At 44.5% G+C, this 25,759-nt stretch overlaps 1 protein-coding gene across 1 annotated transcript in view; it reads left to right on the top strand.

Annotated features, from left to right (window-relative positions):
* LOC138279857 (cytosolic non-specific dipeptidase-like) overlaps positions 1 to 25,759 on the top strand; it is a 124,067-nt gene that overhangs the window by 60,113 nt on the left and 38,195 nt on the right. Inside the window, exon 6 of the mRNA XM_069219436.1 lies at positions 12,414 to 12,498. Within this exon, the coding sequence (XP_069075537.1) occupies positions 12,414 to 12,498 (85 nt within the window). The remainder of the gene's footprint in view (positions 1 to 12,413; positions 12,499 to 25,759) is intronic.

The following is a 25,759-nucleotide window of genomic DNA, read 5'->3' as shown; positions in this document are numbered from 1 at the left end:
TTGGGCCGGAGGTGGACACTGCTATCGAAAAACTTAAAAAGGACATAGATACGGCCAAAGCCATGGGCGCACTCTACTTCCCCCAGAGCAGAGGCACATTTCGTAAATCACAGTTTAGAGGGGGGTTTCGGGGACAGAGCACAGAACCCTCAACCTCACAAACAAGACCCACTTACCAGAGTCAATATCAGAGGGGAAGTTTTCGGGGACAATACAGAGGGGGACAATTCTCTAAAACTAGAGGGAAGTTCCAGAGTCCCAAAACACCGCAGAATAAACAGTGACTTCAGCGTCCCAAATCCCCAACACATAACACCAGTGGGGGGGAGACTAACCAAATTTTACAAAAACTGGGAGGAAATAACAACAGACATGTGGGTCCTAGCCATTATCCAACATGGTTATTGCATAGAATTTCTACAATTCCCTCCAGATGTACCATCGAAAACACACAACATGTCCAAACAACACATGGATCTATTACAACTGGAGGTCCAAGCGTTGTTGCAAAAAAGATGCAATAGAACTAGTACCAATTCATCAGAAAGGAACAGGAGTTTACTCCCTGTACTTTCTCATACTCAAAAAAAGACAAAACTCTAAGACCTATACTAGATCTCAGAACATTAAACATTTACATCAAATCAGATCACTTTCACATGGTGACACTGCAAGACATGATCCCATTGCTCAAACAACAAGACTACATGACAACACTAGACCTCAAGGATGTGTATTTCCATATACCTATACATCCTTCCCACAGAAAGTACTTAAGGTTTGTAATCCAAGGGGTACATTACCAGTTCAAAGTGTTGCCATTCGGAATAACAACAGCGCCAAGAGTTTTTACAAAATGCCTGGCCGTAGTGGCAGCCCATATCAGAAGGCAGCAAATACATGTGTTCCCGTACCTAGACGATTGGTTAATCAAAACCAATACGCAAGAACGGTGTTCACAACACACAAAGTATGTCATAGAAACCCTTCACAAGCTAGGTTTCTCACTCGACTACAACAAATCACACCTACAGCCGTGTCAAATACAACAGTACTTGGGAGCAACAATCAACACAACAAAAGGGATTGCCACTCCAAGTCCACAAAGGGTACAGGCATTCCAAAACATAATACAGGCCATGCACCCGAAACAAAAGTTCCAAGTAAAACTAGTGATGAAGCTACTAGGCATGATGTCCTCATGCATAGCCATTGTCCCAAACGCAAGATTACACATGCGGCCCTTACAACACTGCCTAGCATCACAATGGTCACAAGCACAGGGTCAACTTCAAGATCTAGTGTTGATAGACCGCCAAACATACACCTCGCTTCAATGGTGGAACAATATAAACTTAAACACAGGGCAGCCTTTTCAAGACACAGTGCCTCAATACGTGATCACAACGGATGCTTCCATGATGGGGTGGGGAGCACACCTCAACCAACACAGCATCCAAGGACAATGGGACGCTCAACAGAGACAGCTTCATATAAATCACTTAGAACTACTAGCAGTATTTCTAGCGTTGAAAGCATTTCAACCTATAATAACCCACAAACACATTCTTGTCAAAACAGACAACATGACAACAATGTATTATCTGAACAAACAGGGAGGGACACACTCAACACAGTTGTGTCTCTTAGCACAAAAGATATGGTATTGGGCGATTCACAACCACATTCGCCTAATAGTGCAGTTCATTCTGGGAATTCAAAACCAGTTAGCCGACAATCTCTCTCGGGATCACCAACAGATCCACAAATGGGAACTTCATCCCCAAATACTAAAGGCTTACTTCCACAGATGGGGAACACCGCAAATAGACCTATTTGCAACAAAAGAAAACGCAAAATACCAAAACTTCGCATCCAGGTACCCACAAGCTCACTCTCAAGGCAATGCGTTATGGATGAGTTGGTCAGGGATATTTGCATACGCTTTTCCCCCTCTCCCACTCCTTCCGTATCTGGTAAACAAATTGAGTCAAAACAAACTCAAACTCATACTAATAGCACCAACTTGGGCAAGACAACCTTGGTACACAACACTACTAGACCTCTCAGTAGTTCCTCATATCAAACTGCTAAACAGACCAGATCTGTTAACTCAACACAAACAACAGATCAGACACCCGAACCCAGCATCGCTGAATCTAGCAATTTGGCTCCTAAAGTCTTAGAATTCGGACACCTAGACCTCACACAAGAATGTATGGAGGTCATAAAACAAGCTAGGAAACCAACCACAAGACATTGCTACGCAAATAAGTGGAAAAGATTTGTTTATTACTGCCATAATAATAAAATTCAACCATTACATGCATCTGCTAAAAACATCGTAAGCTACCTACTACACTTACAAAAGTCCAAGTTAGCTTTTTCATCCATTAAAATACATCTCACTGCAATTTCAGCTTATCTGCAAATTACGCACTCAACTTCATTATTCAGAATCCCAGTCATAAAAGCATTTATGGAGGGTCTGAAAAGGATTATCCCACCAAGAACCCCACCAGATTCCTTCGTGGAACCTCAACATTGTATTAACACGACTCATGGGTCCACCTTTTGAACCCATGCACTCGTGTGAGATATATTACTTAACATGGAAAGTAGCATTTCTTATAGCTATCACATCTCTTAGAAGAGTAAGTGAAATACAAGCCTTTACCATACAAGAACCCTTTATTCAGATACACAAACATAAAGTAGTTCTACGAACAAATCCTAAATTCTTACCTAAGGTCATATCACCGTTCCACTTAAATCAAACAGTGGAACTCCCAGTGTTCTTTACAGAACCAGATTCTGTAGCTGAGAGAGCATTACATACATTAGACATCAAAAGGGCACTAATGTGCTACATTGATAGAACAAAACAAATTCGCAAAACAATTTTGTTGCTTTCCAAAAACCTCATACAGGGAATCCAATATCCAAACAAGGCATTGCCAGATGGATAGTTAAATGTATTCAAACCTGTTATATAAAAGCAAAAAGAGAACTGCCTATGCAACAAGGGCACACTCAACTAGAAAGAAAGCTGCTACCATGGCCTTTCTAGGAAACATACCAGTGACTGAAATCTGTAGGGCAGCCACATGGTCTACGCCTCATACATTTACCAAGCATTACTGCGTGGATGTGTTAACAACACAGCAAGCCATAGTAGGACAAGCAGTATTAAGGACTTTATTTCAAACAACTTCAACTCCTACAGGCTGAACCACCGCTTTTGGGGAGATAACTGCTCACTAGTCTATGCAAATCATGTGTATCTGCAGCTACACATGCCATCGAACGGAAAATGTCACTTACCCAGTGTACATCTGTTTGTGGCTTGAGATGCTGCAGATTCACATGCGCCCTCCCACCTCCCCGGGAGCCTGTAGCCGTTTTTAAGTTGAGAAAAAATTAGTCTTGAACATTTGTAAATTTGTAAATATATCACTTTTAACCACCTTATGTACATACATATTTACTCCATTGCATGGGCACTATTACTACATACACAACTCCTACCTCACCCTCTGCGGGGAAAACAATCTAAGGTGGAGTCGATGCCCATGCGCAATGGAGCTGAAAGGGGAGGAGTCCCTCGATCTCGTGACTCGAAAAAGACTTCTTAGAAGAAAAACAACTTGTAACACTCCGAGCCCAACACTAGATGGCGGGATGTGCACAGCATGTGAATCTGCAGCGTCTAATGCCACGAACAGATGTCCACTGGGTAAGTGACATTTTCCATATACACCCACAGCAAAGGTGTATCCTTTTGACACCCATGGCATAGGCCTAACGTTTTCTGAAGGGTAACCCCTTCATGCCCACCCAAGCATTTTTCATTGCTAATTTCTCAAAATTCTGAACTGGTTTACATTAACCCAAAAGCACAAATTCCAAGAATGACCCTGAGTGGATAGATTGTTTGGGGGAAGTTTTTTGTAGATTTGTCAAATTGCACCAAAGGTATTTAGAAAGCAAAAAATGCCTTTCCATTGGCAAATCAGATCCAAATATAACTGCACTGGCGCTGTCACCATTAGTTGTGTGTGTGTGTGTGTGTGTGTGTGTGTGTGTGTGTGTGTGTGTGTGTGTATGTATATATGTGTATGTGTATATGTATGTATATATATATATATATATATATATAAAATATGTAAACAAAGGTTAAACGGACGTTATCATTAGGTGAAAATATCAGTTAAAACGTATTTTTTTAAAACTAAAGAAAACACTGAAATTTGCCAGTTATATTTAATTTAAGTAACTATAACCTGTACACCCTGCCATTCAGTGTTATCAAAGCGATCATTTCAAATGTGGCATTGATATTATCAATATTGTCATATCAGATGTCACAAGTGATGTAAGTAATCTGGGAGGCCATAAGCAGTTCATGGCTTGGGCGTGTGTTATAGTTACTTCAGTCAATTTGTGTGTGTGTGTATGTGGGTGTTTTTTTTTTTTTTTTATTTTTTTTTTAGTCTCAGAGATATGTTCTTCTAATGTGAGAATGGTGGTTCCCACATAAATCTGTCAGTACATCTCTGCACCTACAAGATGTTCATCTTGCAGTCTACATTGAAAGATTGGCTAAAAACACTACAAAGGTATGAATTCTATCCAAGCATTCTCAATTATCCATGGATACACTGGGGCACAGGGGGAGGGAGATTTGTGATAAATATCCATGTCTAATGCACACAACATCCAGTTAAAAAACAGTACAATCTTCTTTCCTGTCTTTATTGAACAAACTGCTCAAATTAACCACTGTTTCTCTGCTATAGGGTTCAAGGTTAGAAACCTAGGGCATTATATCCCACTGCCATTTTACAAGTTCCGTAGGATATAATAGACCTTGTAATACCAGTTCCATTATATCCTATGGAGCTTGTAAAATGGCAGGCGGGACGTGCGTCACGTGTGTGACGGAGTATCCCACCTGTCAAGGTCACATTTATGCCCATTGTCTCTAGAGAAGTGAGGATGATACCTGGGATATTATATCTTAATGGTAGAAAACCCTGTTCCTTACTTGGGTAAAAAAGTAAATAATATCTATAAAAGGAAAGGGACATTGACTGTTGTGGAATGTCAAGTGTAGAGGCCAAGCTTTAATCTGCCTTTGGGATCTCAAAGTCGAGAGGGACACTTGAAGAGGATGGGCAGAAGTCTCTAGGTTGAAAGGAAAATTTGAAGACCATTTGCAGCATTCTTTAATTTGACTCTATTTTTTTTGCACTCGGATTTCAATTTCCTGGAGAAATATCGGCAGCAGTCAGTGGCTTCTTTTGGGATCCTTGTATTGTCGTTGGGATCGTCATGTATTATGGAGCTCCACAAGTGTCGTAGTACATGATGACATTGGAATTGAAGAGCTGGTCTGGTAGGTGTGTAGCTCTTCCTGAACTGTATTGTAGCTGTAGATGAGAAACCCCGGGCCCTCGAAACGTAATGTCAGTTGTGCTCACTGGACTTTTGTGCATTTGTTGAGGTAGGGGATCAGTACTTCTCAGGAGAATTATTCTATCTCAGACCATAATAAAATCTAGCAGCATCTAGGTTTTGTGGGACATAGGTATAAAGTTCTGCAGCTTCAGAAAGGATATTAGAAAGGACATTAGGTTTTCCAGAAGATATTGATCTGTGCAAGTTGTTCTGCAAAGCAGAAACACGAGGAATGGCTCTTATTATCACTGTTGAGATGATTTGAAATAGTCCTTTAAATGCCATAGGAGACTTGGGAGCAGGAGTTGGATTTTTCTTTTACAAGGTCCTGCGGCTAATATTTTTGACAACTTTTTGTAAATTGTATTCTGGTTTCCCACCATTGTTTCTGCCAGATCTAATCCTTGCATACTCCAAAGGGGCCCTTGATGTAAGTGCAACAGAACATAACTTAGTACAACAGCATATTGTGCCAGTTCACTTGAGGAATGTTTGTTATTGTAAGCTTTCAGTAATGCCAAATGTATTCAGTCACTTAATATCAATAGGTAAAGATGTTCTGTATCTGGTAATCTTCTAAAGTAGCCTTTTAATAGAGCGTAGCTCCTGGAGTGGCTTCTGGTTGTTCTGGCGTAGAAAGAGAAGGATGTGGTTCTAGAAGGTTTAGTGCTATATGTGCAGTAGTTTAAGCTTCTTCCTCCTCTGTTTCGCAGCCAATTGAAGAAACTGGAGACCTGCATTGGCTTTGGCTCTATTTCTCAAGTTCTTAAAAACATAGGTTGCTTACTTTTGCTGGTAGACTCTGGATGAGACGTTTGTATGAGATGGCACAAATTCTAAAATATCGGTCACTTGTTGCAGGTTAGCCAGGTAATGACAATATCTCCTGAAAGACCAGTGATGGAAACATGCTTTTTTGTTTTACAGTAGCCGAGATCTAGGCATCTGTACAATGCTATATAGCAAAAATAGCTCCCATATTATGGATTGGGACTGGGGTGAAGGCCAAAATCACCAGGACATCGATTTTGGGCCCAATAGGTAAAACTGGTCTCATAAGCCATTTTAAGACTTGGATGAAACAGGATCGCCCTGGTATGTGACTAACTTTCCTAAGTCCTGCATCATGACCATGCAAACAAAATTGCATTCTATGAAGGGTTACAGTGGTGAAGTTGCCTCTGTTTTGAACCTTTGCTAGGAAGGGGAGGTAGAGATGATTTCTTCAACACAGGATGGCTTAAGCTATCCTTTCAATTATTCGAGAGGTTGAATTTAAGGGAATTTTCTGCAGTAGTAATAGAGCTGCAGGATATTTAAAGAATGCAGGTAGCCAAATGTCCAGGGAGTACTCTGCACTGTATTTCCCATATTAAGCTCCAGATAATATTTCTTTGAATTAGTGAGGTGAAGATTTCAATTTTTATTTTTTATTTTTTAAATAAGAGATCTGTAAGTTCTACTGTCGAAAGAAGGACTGGCAATCTGATAGTTCCTTACCAGTGCAAAGGTTTATTGGTAATCCCGAATAAGTATGTCCAGTGTTCCTGTAAAAGTAACTGGCTAGTTAATTTCACATCTGTCGAAATACGATATTGTACAAAAGCACTTTTTACAAGTGGAATTTGAATAATTGAATATTTGAATAATTCTGTTTGGGGATAACCACCTACCATATTTTAATTAAAGCTCTTTATCACATTTCAGTAGGGCTTTAGAAAACTCATTATACGCAGGTTAGAAATGGGGTCTTTGGTTCGCAGCCAGGTTACCCCCAGTCCAAGCAAGGACCCTCGCTCTAGTTAGGGTAAGTCATACACAATCCAAATTATCCTGTGCCCACCACCTGGTAGCTTGGCACTGAGCAGTCCGGCTTAACTTCAAAGGCAATGTGTAAAGTATTTGTGAAATAAATCCTGCAATAACACAGTGTAAACACCACAGAAATACACCACACAGGTTAAAAAAATATAGAATATTTATCTGAGTAGATTAAGGTCAAAACGATCAAGATAAGATAAACACAAGCTGAAATATCACTTTTGTAATGCTAAATAGAGTCTTTAGTTCTTAAAAAGCAATAAGTTTCTTTTGCAAGCCCAAAGTACCTGGTTTGTGTCTAAATTATCCACATGGGACCGCAGAGGAGGAGGAGATGCATGGAAAACTGGGAGGAGTGCATTGGATTCTCCGGGGCGCACATAGATGATGCATTGCTGCTTTTCCACGCAGCAAGGGCTTTGCTTCAATTTCCGGCGTGCAGACTTGGATCCTCTTCGAGTTGCGGGGTATTTGGATGCCCTGGGGACGATGCAGAGAAATCCTGGGCGTGCAGGACGAAGTCACAGGAGCTGCGTCCATCCGGTGGGTGATGCGGGGGAAAATTCAGTCGTGCAGCAAATATGACCTTGTTACTCCTTTCAGATCAGAATCTACCACTCAAATAGTATATGAGGGTAGCCTTAATGTTAGCCTCTGAAAGGAGCAGGCCTCACAGCAGTGAAAAACGAATTTAAGAGTTTTACGCTACCAGGACAAATACACTACACAGGTATTTGTCCTGCCTTTTATCTACATCGCACCCTGCCCTATGAGTTACCTAGGGCCTACCTTAGGGGTGACTTGTATGTAGAATAAAGGGAGTTTAAGGCTTGGCAAGTACTTTTAAATGCCAAGTTGAAGTGGCAGTGAAACTGCACACACAGGCCTTACAGTGGCAGGCATGAGGCATGGTTAAGGGGCTACTTAGGTGGGTGGCACAATCAGGGCTGCAAGCCCTCTAGTAGCATTTAATCTACAGGCCCTTGGCACACGTAGTGCACTTTACTGGCCCCTTAAAAGTAAATTAAATAAGCCAATTGGGTATGAGCCAACGTCACCATGTTTTAAGGGAGAGAGCATATGCACTTCAGCACTGGGTAGCGGTGGTAAAGTGCGCAGAGTCCTAAAACCCACAAAAACAGTGTCCAAAAAGTAGAGGGAGGCAGGCAAAAATGTTGGGGTGACCACCCTGAGGCTGTCAGGTCTTACAACGCAGTTCACCATTTGCACTCAGTTTGTCGAGTTTTTAACTTAGCGTTCACAAATTTTTAAAGACAAAACGATAGGATTTATTCCTAAAAAAAAAAAATGCTGTAAGTGGCCTTGAGGAAAGTGACTGAGTGTTGTAAATGGAAGGTCATACCTTGCACCCCTGCCATGCACTGCTTCTTTTAGGTTGAATGAACTATTAACTGGTGAGTGCTATGTTGGTGATTGTTCTGTTTTAAATGTTAATTTCTATTTTATTTTAACAGCTAACTGGAAAATCACTTTAACACTTAGATTTTTCAGTGATAGAATCTTGTTTGAAAATGTTAACCTTTCCCATTCGTCTACTTGTTTATCCTATGTATTTTGGTTTAATTCAATTATATATCTTTTATTAGTTTTTAAACTATCCCTATTTATTTTTTGTCTAATTTCTAAGACGCTTGTGTGTGTGATTGTGTATTACCTACTGGCAGTAGCCAGTAGGTAATTATAGTTAGGACAAACTTTTCCCATAGACAAAGCGTTTTTTTTGTTGTTGTGTGTGTTTTTTTTTTTTTGCCAATAACTTTGGTGGCATTTGCCAAATCTTTCAAAACTAGTTTGCCACTCACTGCAGCTTTAATCTTATAACTTTCGGGGTGTTTCGTCAAGTGGAAGCTCAGGGGAAAAAAAGGGGGGGGGGGGTCCCTAAATGCATTTTCCAATACGGTTTTAGATGAAACTATAGCCCGAACCGCTGAATAGAATTATATCAAATTTGGCAGGAAGCTAGATCTTGGAGGACAGATGAAAGGATTGCTCTTGCATGCAGGGAGCTTCATTTCTTGCAGCCTACTGAATGTGGGAGCAATGCCGGCTCCTGCAGGAGAAAGGAGCCGGCTGTGATAGCTGGGCCATTCAGGCTCTCCCAGGTCCCCATCATTGCAAACTGGGTGCCCTAGGTGGGGCCAGGGCACTCTGGTAGAAGTGGCTGTGCCCTGGGGGGTTGGGGGGGTTTCTGGCGCCAGAATTGGCCCATAGGGGGAGGGGGGCACACACAGAGACACAGACACACACACACACACACACACCCCCCTCCCAATCAATAATTGGCTATGTTTCTGCAGATGGAGCCCTAAGGTAACTAACTTGTGCCCTCACCATGCACTGCTAGTTACCCCTCATATCACGTCACTCATAACATCTTCTGTGACATCATTGACAATATGACTTCAATGTTTGGAGTAAAATTATTGATAAGAAAACTGTGCATGGTGGGGTCGCGAGTTACAGTTACCTTAGAGCACATGTTATAGTTACTTCAGTCAACTATAACTGCTGAATTTCTATGGTTTTGTGTGAATAAAATGTGAGTTTAGAACATATGTAGTACCTATATTTACCTGTGATCTAGTGACTCTCAGGGTAAAGTTAGGAAAATGTGCCTGCGATGTAGAACCCTCCATTGAGTGGGGATACACTATTCAACAGCCTCTTTATGGAGGAATCTTACAGATGCTATGGACTAGGCATGTTGGGCCCACGGTTTGTATGGAAATGTGTTTTTATCAATCAAACTACTCACTGCATGCTTCCACATTCTAAAAGTGTTTCCCTGCTTCATCTGATGGTGCAGTGGTCTCCAAAGTTTCTACTGCCGCACCCACCCTCCCCAAGTTACAAAGATAAAAATAATTGGGCCCCCCTCAGAATTTTTCTCAATTATTTTATAAAGATGGCAATGTTTAAATATGTCTAGACCTATTTAAACATTGAAGTTCAGTACCTTAAAAAAAAAATGCAATAACATGCTTCTGCTTAAAACAAAGGCCTGTTAGCTGTGTAATGTTGCTTTTGGCCAGAGTCTGGTGCCCCCCTAGGATCACTTGAAGCCCCCCAAGGGGGGCCGCCCCCCAGTTTGAAAACCTTTGCTATAGTGGGTGCTCTACCAGTACCTTGTGTCACCCTTTGACTGAGTTGTACAGGTGTTCTCCGGGTTCATAGCTGAGGTGGAGGAAGATTGAAATCTGTTCTCATCAGGACAGTTGTTTCTTCATGCATCACCACCATTTAAGTCAATATTACATCTAGGCAAGGCAATTGCCATCTGGTTATCAGCAAACCAAACAAAGCCCTTATTGGTGCCTTTCCCCGAGAACCATTGTGTGTTAACTTCAATAATGAAGGCTGTTTTTTCGAAATATCTTTACCTTGACACTGCACAGGAATGTGTGTGGATTCCTCCCAGGTGTATGACGGAAAAAGGGTGGGATGACATGAGACTAGGATCGTTACTGAGAATGCTCACTTTTTTTATTCTTAATCATTCAGACCACTTTCTCCTCATATGACCTGAACCTTGCCCTTTTCTAGTGAAGTTTATTTATGCTCTCCATGGTGATAGATTAAAGCTGAATAATATTGGATGGTCATGCAGTAGTTGTCAGTATGCTGTAGGTAGCTTTTATTCTTTCGTCATAAAGGATTTGGAACTGGAACTAAATGATCCCTCCCTTATATACATTTTCCATACAGGGGATGTGGATCTTCTGTCTCAGGTTTCAGAACCGGGTTGAGTTTGTTCTTTCACTTCCAGGCCACTTTCCAGACACATCCTTTGTGCAAAGTCATGCTTCTGATAGCATATAGCAATGGGGCTGTTTCCAAGCAGGAGTATCCAAAACCAGGGCACACCTTTACTGAAGCAACATTCAGCGACATGCCAAAAGGCATAAACTTAACCTTGAAGTAAAATCTATGATTGCACCTCTCAAACCTACCAGCCACCAAAATGTGGTGTTCAACAAGACCTAATCAGCGATTATTTACTAACAAGCTATTCGTTATATTTTTAAAGGGAGCCATGTCTCTATCATACTCATTCCAGTGTGTGGGTCTCCACACCAGCAGACACAGGAGTGCAGGCTGTACACTGCTGTTGTCTGGGGAAGTTATCATCCCTCTGTATTTTGTGCTGTGCTAATCTAAGGTCATCCAAAATGGATTGCACTGGACCCGCTCAACCCTACACCTTTATGCACACGATTAGTGTGACTTTGGGGCCTAAATGAAAGTTGGGCAACCAGCCTCAAGTGAACACCTGGGCAGGGGAAGGCACCTATTTACCTTGTGTGGGTCATTTCCATCACATCATATTGAGTAAGGTCTTGCAGTGGCAACTATCAATAGTCTTAACCATGCCACCCTTTGAAATAAACTGAACGGCTTCCTGATCTATAAACTATGGCCCCTTTTACTTGTTAAAACTTAGAAACCCAATAATCTTGCTTTCAAGTGTATAACCAATGTATGTAGATCGGTATGTAAATGTCTCCATGGATGATGGACAATAGTAGAAGCCTAATTGCATACTACCTCTTAGATGTAATTATGTATTGTACCCTTTTCCAAACCAAATATGCTGTAGTCTATGCTCATCTTTCCAGTGCTGCTCCATCAACCAAGAATTCCATTCCATTGAGGGTTTGTATTGTATTTATTTGCATAGTTACTTGGAAACATTGAAACATGAGATATAGGGCCTCATTACAACTTCGGCTGTCCTTTCACAGGTGTTTACCACCATGGAAAGGCTGGCGGATGAGGACTGGTAATTCCTAGGGCAGCGCATCTTGCAGTGCTGCACTGGCGGATTACAACCGCTGGGACTGCCAGGCTGCAGGTTGGCTGCAGCCTGGCAGTGTCAGCGGTTTGACTGGTTGGACCACCCTGTCTGCGGAGGTCCTACCGCAAGACTCGTATTGAGGCCCTTAGTCTTTTCACACCTTTTCTCTGAGCTGTGATATATCTCAGAATCACTGTGTGCCATACTTTACTACGTGGTACTCACCATTTCCATTTCATGTTGATTTGTAGTCTCTAAAATGATAGTTTTAAATAAATCATAATAAATTGTTCATCTATATTGTCTTCAAAATTAGGTTGAGTGCTGTTGTAAAGACCTTCATTCTGGCGTTTATGGGGGCTCTGTGCACGAGGCAATGACTGATCTCATTGCTTTAATGGGTAAGAGGCAGCTTTTTCTTTTCTAACAAGATGTTATTTGTCTTTTCTCATTTTGAAATATGTTACCTATAAATCTACTGATTAATTTGCCAGTAATGAACTTCTGAAAACTACATTTCATATTATGCTGCCATGCAGTAGAGTTCAGGCTAGTTTTACAGAAGGTTCAGTAAATTTGTAAAAAAAAAAAAAAAAAAAAAAAAACGAGAGATTACATTAAATGTAAATCGCCCACCTACATATTTTTGAGGGTATCCTAAAAACTCAATTTTAGGATTTGATGGCTCGGTGAAACCAGCCCTAATCCAGGATGATATTTAAATTGTTTTCTTGCCTTCAGTTCATTTTCTTCATTCCAGCTCCTTACTTTCAGAGTTGTCACCCTGCAACCATTCCTCTCACAGAAATCTGAACAAGTGTCTCCCCAGCCTACCCCCTTTTAAAAGTGGAACTATAATCCTTTTCCACAAGAATCCCAAAGTACCAGATTACAGCTCCGCGTAAAGGTCTCAGGCCGGAATACTATCAGAATATAGAGCATGAAATATCTCCATACAAAAATACAATGGCCAAAACATTGGGTACCAAAATATTATTACTGTAGGAAACTGTATTTTTTTTTTCAGTGAAAACACACACCCACGCACACACACATTTGAACCCTTTGCTGCCAGGCCTTTTCCCCTCGGGCGCCGAGCCTTTTTTTGGCTATTTGGGGTAGTTCACTCTTAGGCCTTCATAACTTTTTGTCCAAATAAGCTACCCATGCCAAATTGGCATTTTTTTATTTTCCAACATTCTAGAGATACCCAGAGTTTGTGGGTTCCTCTGGAGGAGACCAATAAATTCGCCAAAATACAGCTAAAATGTAATCTATTTCACAAAAATGGGGTAAAAAGGGCTGCAGAAGAAAGCATGTGGGATTTTTCCCTGAAAATGGCATCAACAAGGGGGGGTGTGGTGCTAAAATCACCATCTTTCCAGCTATCAGTAATAGGCAGACTTGAGTCAGAAAAAGAGATTTTTCAACACAATTTTGGCACTTTACTGGGACATATCTCATTTTTGTACAATTCTTCTTTTTTTTTTTTTTTTTTTTTTTGTGCGCTTTCATCCTTCTTCCAGTTAGAGACAGAAATGAGTGTGAAACCAATACTGGATCCCGGACCGCTAAACATTTATGAAAAGTAGAGAAAATTCTGAATTCAGCAACGGGTCATTTTGTGTAGCTCCTTCAAGGTTTTCCTACAGAAAGTAACCCCTAAAATATTGAAATTGAGGTGAAAAAAGCCATTTCTGTCCACGTTTTACTTTTTCCAACTATTGCAGATTTTAGAAAGCAATATACTGGTACGTTTGCTGGACTTTTCTGATTGCGGGATATATAGGGCTTTTAGGTTCATCAAGAACCATCGGTACCACAGCCAATAAATTAGCTGCACCTTGCAATGGGTTTTCATTGTATTCCTGGTATACAGCAATTCTTTTGGGGAAATATAGAGTGACAAATTGGTGAAATATAGAGAGTGAAAAATAGGTATCCAGGACACCTTTGTATTTCCAAAATGGGCACCAGATAAGGTGTTGAGAAGCAGTGGTTATTTACACATCTCTGAATTCCGGGGTCCCCATACTATCATGTGAATTACAGGGCATTTCTCAAATAGACTTCTTTTTTACACACTGACGTTTGGAAGGAAAAAATGTAGAGAAAGACAAGGGACAATAACATTTGTTCTTCTAGTCTGTACTCCCCCACCACCCTCCCCCCCCCCCCCCCACCCCACCCACCCCAACATCTCTCGATTAAAAATGGTACCTCACTTGTGTGGGTTGGCCAAGTGCCTGTGACAGGAAATGCAACATGGACACATCACATTTTTACATTGAAATCTGACGTGTTTTTTGGAAAGTGCCTAGCTGTGGATTTTGGTCTCTAGCTCAGCCAGCACCCAGGGAAACCTGGTAAACCAGTGCATTTTTGAAAACTAGACACCTAGAGGAATCCAGGATGGGGTGACTTGTGAGGCTCTCACCTGGTTCTGTTACCCAGAATCCTTTACAAACCTCAGAATTTGGCAAAACAGTTTTCCCTCACATTTGAGTGCTGCAAAGTTCTGGATTCTGAGGGGAGCTACAAACTTCCTTCTACCCAGCATTCCTCCACATCTCCTGATTAAAAATGGTACCACACTTGTGTGGGTAGGCCTAGTGCCCACAACAGGAAATGCCACAAAACATAACGTAGACACATCAAAATGATTAATTACTAAACTACCTGTTTTTGCGGGAGGGGGCACCTGCGTTTTTGGTCCTGGGCCCAGCAGCCATCTGGGGAACCTGCCAAACCCAGACATTTCTGAAAACTAGACACCTGAGGGAGTCCAGGGAGGTGTGACTTGCGTGGTTCCCTAAGTGTTTTCTTACCCAGAATCCTCAGCAAACCTCATGTTTCGCTAAAAGAAATTACATTTCCCCCCACATTTCTGTGTGGGATCACTGCACTGGCACAAATTTCCTATCACACAACATTCCCCTCAGTCTCCCAATACAAATGATACCTCACTTGTGTAGGTGGGCCAAGTGACAGGGAAGAGCGAAAAACATGTCGTAATTGAAGGGGAACCAAAGCAGGTCCAAAAGGGCAGTTTGGAAAAAAAACATGTTTAGGCTGACAAGTGGGGCAGATTTTTATTTTTTTATCTGTATAGAATCGACAATGCTGGGTGGTACGAATTCTGTGGATTCCTGCAGAGTCCCGAAGGTTCTATCACAAAAATGTGGGGAAATTGTGTGACTTCAAGCAAAGTTGGAGGTTTGCAGGCATTGTAGGTAAGAAAATGGTGTGTGGTGCGTGTGAAGCACATCACACCAGACTCACCCAGATGTTTAGTTTTCAGATGTGTCTAGGTATCGTAGATTTTTCTAGATGGCAGCGTCCCAAAGTCTAAAGTGCAGTCCTCACCATTCCAAAAGGGACGATTTTGAGAGTTAGTCAAGCTCTCACGGCCCAAATGTAAAATCATATCCCAAAATAATGAAATGTCCTCTTGCTTGCCGTTGGGATAAGATCTTTTAGTGTGTGTGTGGGGGAGAGCTGAAAGATTGTTACCCCCTTCAGCTGGGGTGGGGGCATAACCATGCTCATAGTGGTTGGTAGCCACCACCCCACTATATATATATATATATATATATATATATATATATATATATATATATATATATATATATATTTTATTCCCTGGCATCTAGTACAATCGTTATGCGTCATGAGACGTTACTAGGTGAGGGGGGGGTTTCGGGGGTAGAAGGGTAAGCAATTTCCCCTTCCATCCCTGCCCAGGGGAGGGAGGGCAGTAGGAGGCCATGGGCCGGGTGCAGGACGAGCTGGTCTCGTCCTCAGCACACTGCAACTGAGGGTGAGACCAGCTCGTCCAAGACACCCAAAGGGTTAAAGACTTCACATTAGCTACAGTTTGAAAGGCAAGTGGTTGAACGGTATGCATGGTGCAAGTTTTATAGTTAGCTCAGTAAATTACAACTGGTCAATTTCAGTAGTGTTGTGTTTTTATTGGTTTGTTTGTTTCTTATTTCAGCACCTAATTATAACTTAATTTTAACCATTGGTTTTTCTAGCGAATTTCTAGTGTCTTCTTTTGTTCATTGTAAGCTAAGATCTTATTACCTTTATCTAACTATAACATAACTTTTTTACTTTTGTGTTTTTTTTTGGTGTACTTCAGAGGTATTTTTTTTTTTTTTTTTGTCATTCATTCAACTCCCCTGCTGGTCACTGCCGGCCAACCCCAGTTTCCTTGTGGAAACTCTGACCTAAATGTAACTTTCACAGAGGAGACCACCATTGTGCATATATGTGGCCTGAAGCTGCAACCAACCCCCCAACCGCCCAGGCCCACGCTGCGCACTGACCTATGGCTGTGCACGGTGGGAGTTGTCCACGCCCCATTGGTTGTGAGAGGCTGTATCTGGGGGTGAGAGTGGTTGTGAAAGTATGTGGGTGTGAAAGTATGTGGGTGTGAGAGTGGGTGTGTCAGTGGGTATGTGAGGTTTTCAGTGGGTCTGTGAATGGGTGTGTGAGTGGGGTCTGTTAATAGGGTCTGTGAATGGGTGTTAAAGTGGGTGGACTTGGTTTCACTGTATCTACCGCGAATCGCAACAAAATGGAGAAAAAAACATGCTTTTTAGCTCTGAGGGAGTCTCTCTGGGACCCCAGAGCTAAGAGGTCAGGGTGACTAAATGCTGGCCCTATTTGTTGTTGTTGTGTTTTTGTTTTTTTTGGTTTTTTTTTTACACTTTTTCTGGGACTCAGCTGAAGCGGGAGGGTTCAAAAAGCCTTGGCGTCTATCTATATATATATATATATATATATATATATATATATATATATATATATATTCGATGGCATGTGTAGCTGCAGATACACATGCTGTGCACATCCCGCCATCTAGTGTTGGGCTCGGAGTGTTACTGTAAAGAAATGGCTCCCTGTTGCAGTTACCCCCCACTTTTTGCCTGATACTGATGCTGACTTGACTGAGAAGTGTGCTGGGACCCTGCTAATCAGGCCCCAGCACCAGTGTTCTTTCACCTAAAATGTACCATTGATTCCACAATTGGCACACCCTGGCACCCAGATAAGTCCCTTGTAACTGGTACCTCTGGTACCAAGGGCCCTGATGCCAGGGAAGGTCTCTAAGGGCTGCAGCATGTATTATGCCACCCTAGAGACCCCTCACCCAGCACAGACACACTGCTTACCAGCTTGTGTGTGCTAGTGAGAACAAAATGAGTAAGTCGACATGGCACTCCCCTCAGGGTGCCATGCCAGCCTCTCACTGCCTATGCAGTATAGGTAAGACACCCCTCTAGCAGGCCTTACAGCCCTAAGGCAGGGTGCACTATACCATAGGTGAGGGCACCAGTGCATGAGCACTGTGCCCCTACAGTGTCTAAGCAAAACCTTCGACATTGTAAGTGCAGGGTAGCCATAAGAGTATATGGTCTGGGAGTCTGTTTTACACGAACTCCACAGCACCATAATGGCTACACTGAAAACTGAGAAGTTTGGTATCAAACTTCTCAGCACAATAAATGCACACTGATGCCAGTGTACATTTTATTGTAAAATACACCACAGAGGGCACCTTAGAGGTGCCCCCTGAAACTTAACCGACTATCTGTGTAGGCTGACTGGTTCCAGCAGCCTGCCACACTAGAGACATGTTGCTGGCCCCATGGGGAGAGTGCCTTTGTCACTCTGAGGCCAGTAACAAAGCCTGCACTCGGTGGAGATGCTAACACCTCCCCCAGGCAGGAGCTGTAACACCTGGCGGTGAGCCTCAAAGGCTCACCCCTTTGTCACAGCCCAGCAGGGCACTCCAGCTTAGTGGAGTTGCCCGCCCCCTCCGGCCCCGGCCCCCACTTTTGGCGGCAAGGCTGGAGGGAACAAAGAAAGCAACAAGGAGGAGTCACTGGCCAGTCAGGACAGCCCCTAAGGTGTCCTGAGCTGAGGTGACTCTAACTTTTAGAAATCCTCCATCTTGCAGATGGAGGATTCCCCCAATAGGATTAGGGATGTGACCCCCCTCCCCTTGGGAGGAGGCACAAAGAGGGTGTACCCACCCTCAGGGCTAGTAGCCATTGGCTACTAACCCCCCAGACCTAAACACGCCCTTAAATTTAGTATTTAAGGGCTACCCTGAACCCTAGAAAATTAGATTCCTGCAACAACAAGAAGGACTGCCTAGCTGAAAACCCCTGCAGAGGAAGACCAGAAGACAACAACTGCCTTGGCTCCAGAAACTCACCGGCCTGTCTCCTGCCTTCCAAAGAACTCTGCTCCAGCGACGCCTTCCAAAGGGACCAGCGACCTCTGAATCCTCTGAGGACTGCCCTGCTTCGACGACGACAAGAAACTCCCGAGGACAGCGGACCTGCTCCAAAAAGACTGCAACTTTATCCAAAGGAGCAGCTTTAAAGAACCCTGCAATCTCCCCGCAAGAAGCGTGAGACTTGCAACACTGCACCCGCCGACCCCGACTCGGCTGGTGGAGAACCAACACCTCAGGGAGGCCCCCCGGACTGCTCTACGACTGTGAGTACCAAAACCTGTCCCCCCTGAGTCCCCACAGCGCCGCCTGCAGAGGGAATCCCGAGGCTTCCCCTAACCGCGACTCTCTGAAACCTAAGTCCCGACGCCTGGAAAAGACCCTGCACCCGCAGCCCCCAGGACCTGAAGGACCGGACTTTCACTGCAGAAGTGACCCCCAGGAGTCCCTCTCCCTTGCCCAAGTGGAGGTTTCCCTGAGGAAGCCCCCCCTTGCCTGCCTGCAGCGCTGAAGAGATCCCTTGATCTCTCATTGACTTACATTGCGAACCCGACGCTTGTTCTAACACTGCACCCGGCCGCCCCCGCGCCGCTGAGGGTGAAATTTCTGTGTGGGCTTGTGTCCCCCCCGGTGCCCTACAAAACCCCCCTGGTCTGCCCTCCGAAGACACGGGTACTTACCTGCAAGCAGACTGGAACCGGGGCACCCCCTTCTCTCCATTATAGCCTATGCGTTTTGGGCACCACTTTGAACTCTGCACCTGACCGGCCCTGAGCTGCTGGTGTGGTAACTTTGGGGTTGCTCTGAACCCCCAACGGTGGGCTACCTTGGACCAAGAACTGAACCCTGTAAGTGTCTTACTTACCTGGTAAAACTAACAAAAACTTACCTCCCCCAGGAACTGTGAAAATTGCACTGTGTCCACTTTTAAAGTAGCTATTTGTGAATAACTTGAAAAGTATACATGCAATTGAAATGATTCAAAGTTCCTAATGTACTTACCTGCAATACCTTTCAAACAAGATATTACATGTTAAATTTGAACCTGTGGTTCTTAAAATAAACTAAGAAAATATATTTTTCTATAACAAAACCTATTGGCTGGATTTGTCTCTGAGTGTGTGTACCTCATTTGTCTATGTGTATGTACAACAAATGCCTAACACTACTCCTTGGATAAGCCTACTGCTCGACCACACTACCACAAAATAGAGCATTAGTATTATCTATTTTTACCACTATTTTACCTCTAGGGGGAACCCTTGGACTCTGTGCATGCTATTCCTTACTTTGAAATAGCACATACAGAGCCAACTTCCTACAGTTACAAGTTGTTTTTCTTCGAAGAAGTCTTTTGAGTCACGAGATCGAGGGACTCCTCCCCTTTCGGCTCCATTGCGCATGGGCGTCGACTCCATCTTAGTTTTTTTTTTTCCGCCATCGGGTTCCGACGTGTTCCTTTTCGCTCCGTGTTTCGGGTCGGAAAGTTAGTTAGAATCTCAGAAAAATCGTCGGTATTGTTTGCGTTCGGTATCTGGTTAGTTACAACAGATCAACACCGACTTTTGAAGAACTCCGGTGGCCCTTCGGGGTTTTTTCGATCCCCGTCTGGGCCTGGTCGGCCCGGCCACGTGTCTCTTCAAGGCTGATGGAACGGACCCCCTTCCGCTTCTGCCCAAAATGTCACAACAAGTATCCGTATACAGATCAGCATCTGGTCTGTAACTTGTGTCTGTCTCCAGAGCACAAGGAGGATACTTGTGAAGCCTGTCGAGCGTTTCGGTCGAGGAAGACATTAAGAGACCGAAGAGCGAGAAGACTGCAGATGGCGTCGGCACCGACAGGACAAAGACATTTGGAGGAGGAAGAAGAAACCTCCTCTATCGAGGAGTCGGACTCGGACGAGGTTGATCCCGAACAGACGCCCAAAACCGTGAGTAAGACGTTGACACATAAAACTCACAAGAAGACCTCAAAAGCCTAGGGGACGCCACCGCCAGTAGGCCATGGCTTAACCCGAAAAATAGGTGACCGAACATCGGCACCGAAAAAGGGCACGCATGTGTCGAAGACATCCGACTCCGGTCGAGATACCGGCACACAGCAGACTCGAACCCGAGACAGCGGGTCCGAGCAAGTTCCGCACTGAGAGGGCGGCACCGAGAGAGCGGGAAGCCAAAAATAAAAAAAAGTATTGTCGGAGCCAAAAAAGACTGCCAAAAAAGTCTGCCAAAAAAGTTTCCATTCCGAAACATCCGGCCTCGGAACCAAAATCAGGTTCCTATACAGAGGAACAGGGACTGCCCTCACAAATGCAAGGACATAAGTTCGGACAAGAACTAGAGTCCATGGAGCCAGACTACACTCAGAAAAGGCTCTACATCCAAAAGGACACAGGGAAGATAAGTACTCTTCCCCCTATTAGGATGAAAATAAGACTTGCCTTTCAAGAAAAAGACAAGCAGCCACAGGCAAAGGTGGCAAGACAAATAACACCGCCACCATCTCCACCACGCTCAACGCACACATCACCAGTAGCCACTCCACCACTGATGCAATCCCCAACTCATACTGGAATGAGTCAGGATGATCCCGACGCATGGGATCTTTATGATGCGCCAGTGTCAGATAACAGCCCAGACTGTTACCCAGTGAGACTGTCACCACCTGAGGACAGTACAGCCTACACGCAGGTGGTGTCAAGAGCAGCGGCATTTCATAATGTCACCCTGCATGCAGAGCCTATTGAGGATGACTTTTTGTTTAACACACTATCCTCCACACATAGCCAATACCAAAGCCTCCCTATGCTACCTGGAATGCTAAAACACTCCAAACAGGTGTTTCAGGAGCCTGTAAAGGGCAGGGCCATAACACCAAGGGTGGAGAAAAAATACAAGCCACCACCAATAGACCCAGTATATATCACGCAGCAATTAACACCAGACTCTGTGGTAGTAGGGGCAGCTCGCAAGAGAGCAAACTCTCACACCTCGGTAGAAGCACCACCTCCAGACAAGGAGAGTCGCAAATTCGACGCTGCGGGGAAAAGGGTGGCAGCACAGGCAGCCAACCAATGGCGCATTGCCAACTCACAGGCACTGCTGGCAAGATATGATAGGGCTTATTGGGACGAAATGCAACATTTCATTGAACATTTACCCAAGGAGTTCCAGAAAAGGGCACAACAGGTGGTGGAAGAAGGACAGAGTATCTCAAACAATCAGATACGATCAGCAATGGATGTAGCAGATACGGCGGCTAGGACAGTAAATACAGCAGTAACCATAAGGAGACACGCATGGCTGCGTACGTCAGGATTCAAGCCGGAAATACAACAAGCCGTCCTGAATATGCCTTTTAACAGACAGCATTTGTTTGGGCTGGAGGTGGACACTGCTATCGAAAAACTTGAAAAGGACACTGATACGGCCAAAGCCATGGGCGCACTCTACTCCCCACAGAGCAGAGGCACATTTCGCAAAACGCAGTTGTAGGAGGCTGGCCTGGCTTGTAGCGGGTACCAAGGGGTACTTACACCTTGCACCAGGTCCATTTATCCCTTATTAGTGTAGAGGGGTGTCTAGCAGCTTTGGCTGATAGAAAAGGTAGCTTAGCAGAGCAGCTTTGGCTGAACTAGAAGACGAGTGAAGCTCCTACAGTACCATTAGTGTCATACGCACAATATCATAAGAAAACACAATACACAGATATACAAAAAATAAAGGTACTTTATTTTTATGACAATATGCCAAAGTATCTCAGTGAGTACCCTCAGTATGAGGATAGCAAATATACACAAGATATATGTACACAATACCAAAATATGCAGTAATAGCAATAGAAAACAGTGCAAACAATGTATAGTCACAATAGAATGCAATGGGGGCACATAGGGATAGGGGCAACACAAACCATATACTCTAGAAGTGGAATGCGAACCACGAATGGACCCCAAACCTATGTGACCTTGTAGAGGGTCGCTGGGACTGTAAGGAAACAGTGAGGGTTAGAAAAATAGCCCACCCCAAGACCCTGAAAAGTGGGTGCAAAGTGCACCTAAGTTCCCCAAAGAGCACAGAAGTCGTGATAGGGGAATTCTGCAAGGAAGACCAACACCAGCAATGCAACAACGATGGATTTCCTGACGAGAGTACCTGTGGAACAAGGGGACCAAGTCCAAGAGTCACGATCAAGTCGAGAGTGGGCAGATGCCCAGGAAATGCCAGCTGTGGGTACAAAGAAGCTGCCACCGGATGGTAGAAGCTGTGGATTCTGCAAGAACGACAAGGGCTAGAAACTTCCCCTTTGGAGGATGGATGTCCCACGTCGCGAAGAAGCTTGCAGAGGTGTTTCCGTGCAGAAAGACCGCAAACAAGCCTTGCTAGCTGCAAGGGTCGCGGTTAGGGTTTTTGGATGCTGCTGTGGCCCAGGAGGGACCAGGATGTCGCCAATTGCGTGAGGAGACAGAGGGGGCGTCCAGCAAGACAAAGAGCCCACTCAGAAGCGAGCAGCACCCGCAGAAGTGCCGGAACAGGCACTACGAAGTGGAGTGAACCGGAGCTCACCCGAAGTCCCAAAGGAAGGTCCCACGACGCCAGAGGACAACTCAGGAGGTCGTGCACTGCAGGTTAGAGTGCCGGGGACCCAGGCTTGGCTGTGCACAAAGGAAATCCTGGAAGAGCGCACAGGAGCCAGAGCAGCTGCAAATCACGTGGTTCCCAACAATGCAGTCTAGCGTGGGGAGGCAAGGACTTACCTCCACCAAACTTGGACTGAAGAGTCACTGGACTGTGGGAGTCACTTGGACAGAGTTGCTGAGTTCAAGGGACCTCGCTCGTCGTGCGGAGAGGAGACCCAGAGGACCGGTGATGCAGTTCTTTGGTGCCTGCGGTTGCAGGGGGAAGATTCCGTCGACCCACGGGAGATTTCTTCTGAGCTTCTAGTGCAGAGAGGAGGCAGACTACCCCCACAGCATGCACCACCAGGAAAACAGTCGAAGGCGGCCGGATCAGCGTTACAAGGTTGCAGTAGTCGTCTTTGCTACTTTGTTGCAGTTTTGCAGGCTTCCAGAGCAGTCAGCGGTCGATTCCTTGGCAGAAGGTGAAGAGAGAGATGCAGAGGAACTCTGATGAGCTCTTGCATTCGTTATCTAAAGAATTCCCCAAAGCAGAGACCCTAAATAGCCAGAAAAGGAGGTTTGGCTACTTAGGAGAGAGGATAGGCTAGCAACACCTGGAGGAGCCTATCAGAAGGAGTCTCTGACGTCACCTGCTGGCACTGGCCACTCAGAGCAGTCCAGTGTGCCAGCAGCACCTCTGTTTCCAAGATGGCAGAGGTCTGGAGCACACTGAAGGAGCTCTGGGCACCTCCCAGGGGAGGTGCAGGTCAGGGGAGTGGTCACTCCCCTTTCCTTTGTCCAGTTTCACGCCAGAGCAGGGCTGGGGGATCCCTGAACCGGTGTAGACTGGCTTATGCAGAAATGGGCACCATCTGTGCCCATGAAAGCATTTCCAAGGGCTGGGGGAGGCTACTCCTCCCCTGCCTTAACACCTTTTTCCAAAGGGAGAGGGTGTAACACCTTCTCTCTGAGGAGGTCCTTTGTTCTGCCTTCCTGGGCCAAGCCTGGCTGGACCCCAGGAGGGCAGAAACCTGTCTGAGGGGTTGACAGCAGCAGCAGCGAAACCCCGGGAAAGGTAGTTTGGCAGTACCCGGGTCTGAGCTAGAGACTCGGGGGACCATGGAATTGTCTCCCCAATGCCAGAATGGCATTGGGTGACAATTCCATGATCTTAGACATGTTACATGGCCATGTTCGGAGTTACCATTGTGACGCCATACATATGTCGTGACATATGTATAGTGCACGCGTGTAATGGTGTCCCCGCACTCACAAAGTCCGGGGAATTTGCCCTGAACAATGTGGGGGCACTTTGGCTAGTGCCAGGGTGCCCACACACTAAGTAACTTAGCACCCAACCTTTACCAGGTAAAGGTTAGACATATAGGTGACTTATAAGTTACTTAAGTGCGGTGGTAAATGGCTGCGAAATAACGTGGACGTTATTTCACTCAGGCTGCAATGGCAGGCCTGTGTAAGAATTGTCAGAGCTGCCTATGGGTGGCAAAAGAAATGCTGCAGTCCATGGGGATCTCCTGGAACCCCAATACCCTGGGCACCTCAGTACCATATACTAGGGAATTATAAGGGTGTTCCAGTATGCCAATTTAAATTGGTGAAATTGGTCACTAGCCTGTTAGTGACAATTTGTAAAGAGAGAGCATAACCACTGAGGTTCTGGTTAGCAGAGCCTCAGTGAGACAGTTAGGCATCACACAGGGAACACATACATTTAGGTCACAAACTTATGAGCACTGGGGTCCTGGCTAGCAGGGTCCCAGTGACACATAACAAACATACTGAAAACATAGGGTTTTTACTATGAGCACTGGGCCTTGGCTAGCAGGATCCCAGTGAGACAGTGAAAACACCCTGACATACACACACAAACAGGGGGGTAACAAGGCTAGAAAGAGGCTACTTTCTCACGGCAGTTTAGAGGGGGGTTTCGAGGACAAACTACAGAAGCCACAACCTCACCAACAAGGCCCACTTATCAGAGCCAATATCAGCGGGGAAGTTTTCGGGGGCAATCTAGAGGGGGACAATTCCAAAAGAGTAGACGGAAGTTCCAAAGTCCCAAAACTCCTCAAAACAAGCAGTGACTTCCACATCACAAATCCCCAACACATAACACCTGTGGGGGGAGACTAACCAAGTTTTACAAACATTGGGAGGGAATAACAGACACTTGGGTCCTAGCAATTATCCAGCATGGTTACTGTATAGAAGTTCTCAAATTCCCTCCAAACGTCCCACCGAAAACACACAATATGTCAAAACAACACATGGACCTTATAGGACTAGAGGTCCAAGCGTTGCTACAAAAGGAAGCAATAGAATTAGTACCAATTCACCAGAAAGGAACAGGAGTTCAATCTCTGTACTTTCTCATACCCAAACAGGACAAGACTCTAAGACCTATATTAGATCTCAGAACGTTAAATACCTACATCAAATCAGATCACTTTCACATGGTGACATTACAGGACGTTATCCCACTGCTCAAACAACAAGACTACATGACAACACTAGACCTAAAGGATGCATACTTCCATATACCGATTCATCCTTCACACAGAAAGTACTTAAGGTTTGTATTCCAAGGGGTACATTACCAATTCAAGGTGTTGCCATTCGGAATAACAACTGCGCCAAGAGTTTTCACAAAATGCCTGGCAGTGGTAGCTGCACATATCAGAAGGCAACAAATACATGTGTTCCCGTACCTAGACGATTGGTTAATCAAAACCAACACGCAAGAACGGTGTTCACAACACACAAAGTACGT

Source organism: Pleurodeles waltl, chromosome 2_2 (assembly GCF_031143425.1).
Source record: "Pleurodeles waltl isolate 20211129_DDA chromosome 2_2, aPleWal1.hap1.20221129, whole genome shotgun sequence".
Taxonomy (NCBI): domain Eukaryota; kingdom Metazoa; phylum Chordata; class Amphibia; order Caudata; family Salamandridae; genus Pleurodeles; species Pleurodeles waltl.
Note: the sequence above shows the minus strand (reverse complement) of the source record. Positions and strands in the feature narration are given on the sequence as shown.